The 2,151-nt window shown below is 43.5% G+C and overlaps 1 protein-coding gene across 1 annotated transcript in view; it reads right to left on the bottom strand.

Moving 5' to 3' along the window:
- Positions 1–1,850, bottom strand: part of LOC118418891 — a gene marked incomplete at its 5' end in the record, with an annotated part of 2,499 nt that extends 649 nt beyond the window's left edge. The window contains 3 exon segments of the mRNA XM_035825008.1: positions 334–486; positions 825–927; positions 1,707–1,850. Of these exon segments, the coding sequence (XP_035680901.1) occupies positions 334–486; positions 825–927; positions 1,707–1,850 (400 nt within the window).
- Positions 1,851–2,151: the final 301 nt, after the last annotated feature.

The raw sequence follows: 2,151 nt of genomic DNA, 5'->3' as shown, positions 1-2,151 counted from the left end.
CTAATGTGAGGGGGTATAAGGACAGCTATTAGATAACATGAGAGGACCGGTTCACATTCGTCGTCGTACTATTGCAAACTGGTCGAGAGCATTGCCTCTTATAGTTTTAGGCATATGAAACTCATCAACACGAAACTTGTTGCCAGACTTCTAGCACTCGTAGATTTTACCGATAGCTAACGTATACATTGGTTGCCTTGTGGGTGACACCAATCTAAAATAACAGACAAAAACTTCCAAATATTACGAAAATAGTTCGTAGACCCCAGATGTACGCACGAGGCTCATCTATAGACATGACCCCGTTCATTGATCGATGACGTGTACACTCACCCTCTCCCCTCGACAGACTCATAAAAATTGTTCCATTCCAGATTGCCGTCTTCTGATTGGTCCAAAGTTGACTCCTCTAGAACCCGGCTGTAACTGATGACGTTGTCATATCGGTGATCAGCCTCTGTCTCCGGCGAACCAATCATCTTCCGCCTACGCAAACAGACCAGGAGACATTAATCACAGAGATAACTGGATTATTACACATCTCAAGATTTTGTTTAACGATCAGCCAATAACAACTAAGTTTGCAAAGTTTTAGGACATTCAAACTCAAAAACAATTCATTTCTGATCTCACTGGAACGGTGATAAAGCGAAAGTCGTTGTCCCCAAGTACAGTTTGGGCATTCTCACAGTTTGGACAAGAGTTAGATTGGTTGTTCAGAGTATTATATCCAGCCAAGCTGTGAAGCTGAAGGGCGGTTCATACTGGCTATGCAATGCAGATACAGAGAAAAATTAACCACTGAAGTAGGAGATTTGGGCTACCTTTTATACAGAAGTACGCAGACCAGGATTGCAATCAACAGGACGACGCAGCCCAGAATCGACCCTGCCACGACTGTGATGGTATCGTCGTCTGCTGTTGCTCCTACAGACAAGAAAAGGAGCGGGGCTTTCAGCTGATTGTTTCGGCGGAGTTGAAGCGTTAAATGACTATCTTCCTGATGCTGGGAATCAATTAGACGGGACCCTCCGCCAAAACATGGTCTGGCGCCTGTCTTACGATCAATTAGTCTGGAATTAAGTGTCAAGGAAAATTTGCTGTAAATTGCTTTACCAACAGTAGCTAGGAAACGCCATCTATCGACATTGTATATACTTGCAGAATTTTTGTTCAGGATGGCTGCCACACTTTGCCGTTGGTTTCTTGTAGGTATGTAACTACTATATATAACTTGGATCTATTGCTGAGGCATAAACAGGCAAGGCCCTTGGCACTAGCTAGGGTCAACATACCATCCAGGAAATTTTGCCCCAGCCCACACCTCATAACTTAAGCGCACGAGCTAGATCTCCCTCTTTGGCAACACTGACTTGATTACATGAATAACATCCGCGCAAGGATCACTGTTAATCGTACAAAGAAGCTGAAAATGAGCAAATAAATTTCAAAAAAGAGTTAGGAAAATCGAAACGCAGATAAGAATGTCAGGTCATGATTGAAGTCAAAGAAGAAGGTGCGAAACAACAAAAACGAGGAATTTACTGTTTGGCATACCATTATCCTGTTTTTCAGTCATTTGTGCGACCTCAATGAGCGCGTAGATTCTGTATTGTAAATTTTCCCCCAACTTTTTCTGCATGCCCGCATTTGTTTTGGGATGCCCAGACGATATCATCCATGTGATCACGTCAGTATCGCCTTACCCCGATATCCCATGGTCCACCCTGATGAGTCAAGGTCATGTACAGTTGTTGCTTCCGCCGCTACAGCAGCTTCGACTGTTGTTTTGGCGGGAAGAGGGAGCGCCGTGGTTGCTATGGGAACGGGTGGCTCTGATGACGCCATTGCTAGCATATATACATAGATACAATGTTTACTAAGTAGATATCATTTTTATCCATGATGTAGAGGCTGATATATGTTTTCTTTAATTGAATTAGGTAAATGGGAAAATGCCTTGTATAACGTGCATACTTACATACACATAGACAGACTCTCCTAGACTTTCCCCCAACATACAAACTTAAGACCACCTCCCGACCAAACATCATACTACACAGATCACACTCTAGCATTCACCAAGGGGACTCATCTAGAGCGACATCAGGCAGCAGCTGCAATGCACTCTTCGCACTCTTTCGTTTCTTT

The sequence above is a fragment of the Branchiostoma floridae genome, chromosome 7 (assembly GCF_000003815.2).
Source record: "Branchiostoma floridae strain S238N-H82 chromosome 7, Bfl_VNyyK, whole genome shotgun sequence".
NCBI classification, from domain to species: Eukaryota; Metazoa; Chordata; class Leptocardii; order Amphioxiformes; family Branchiostomatidae; genus Branchiostoma; species Branchiostoma floridae.
This window is presented reverse-complemented; position numbering and strand designations above follow the sequence as displayed.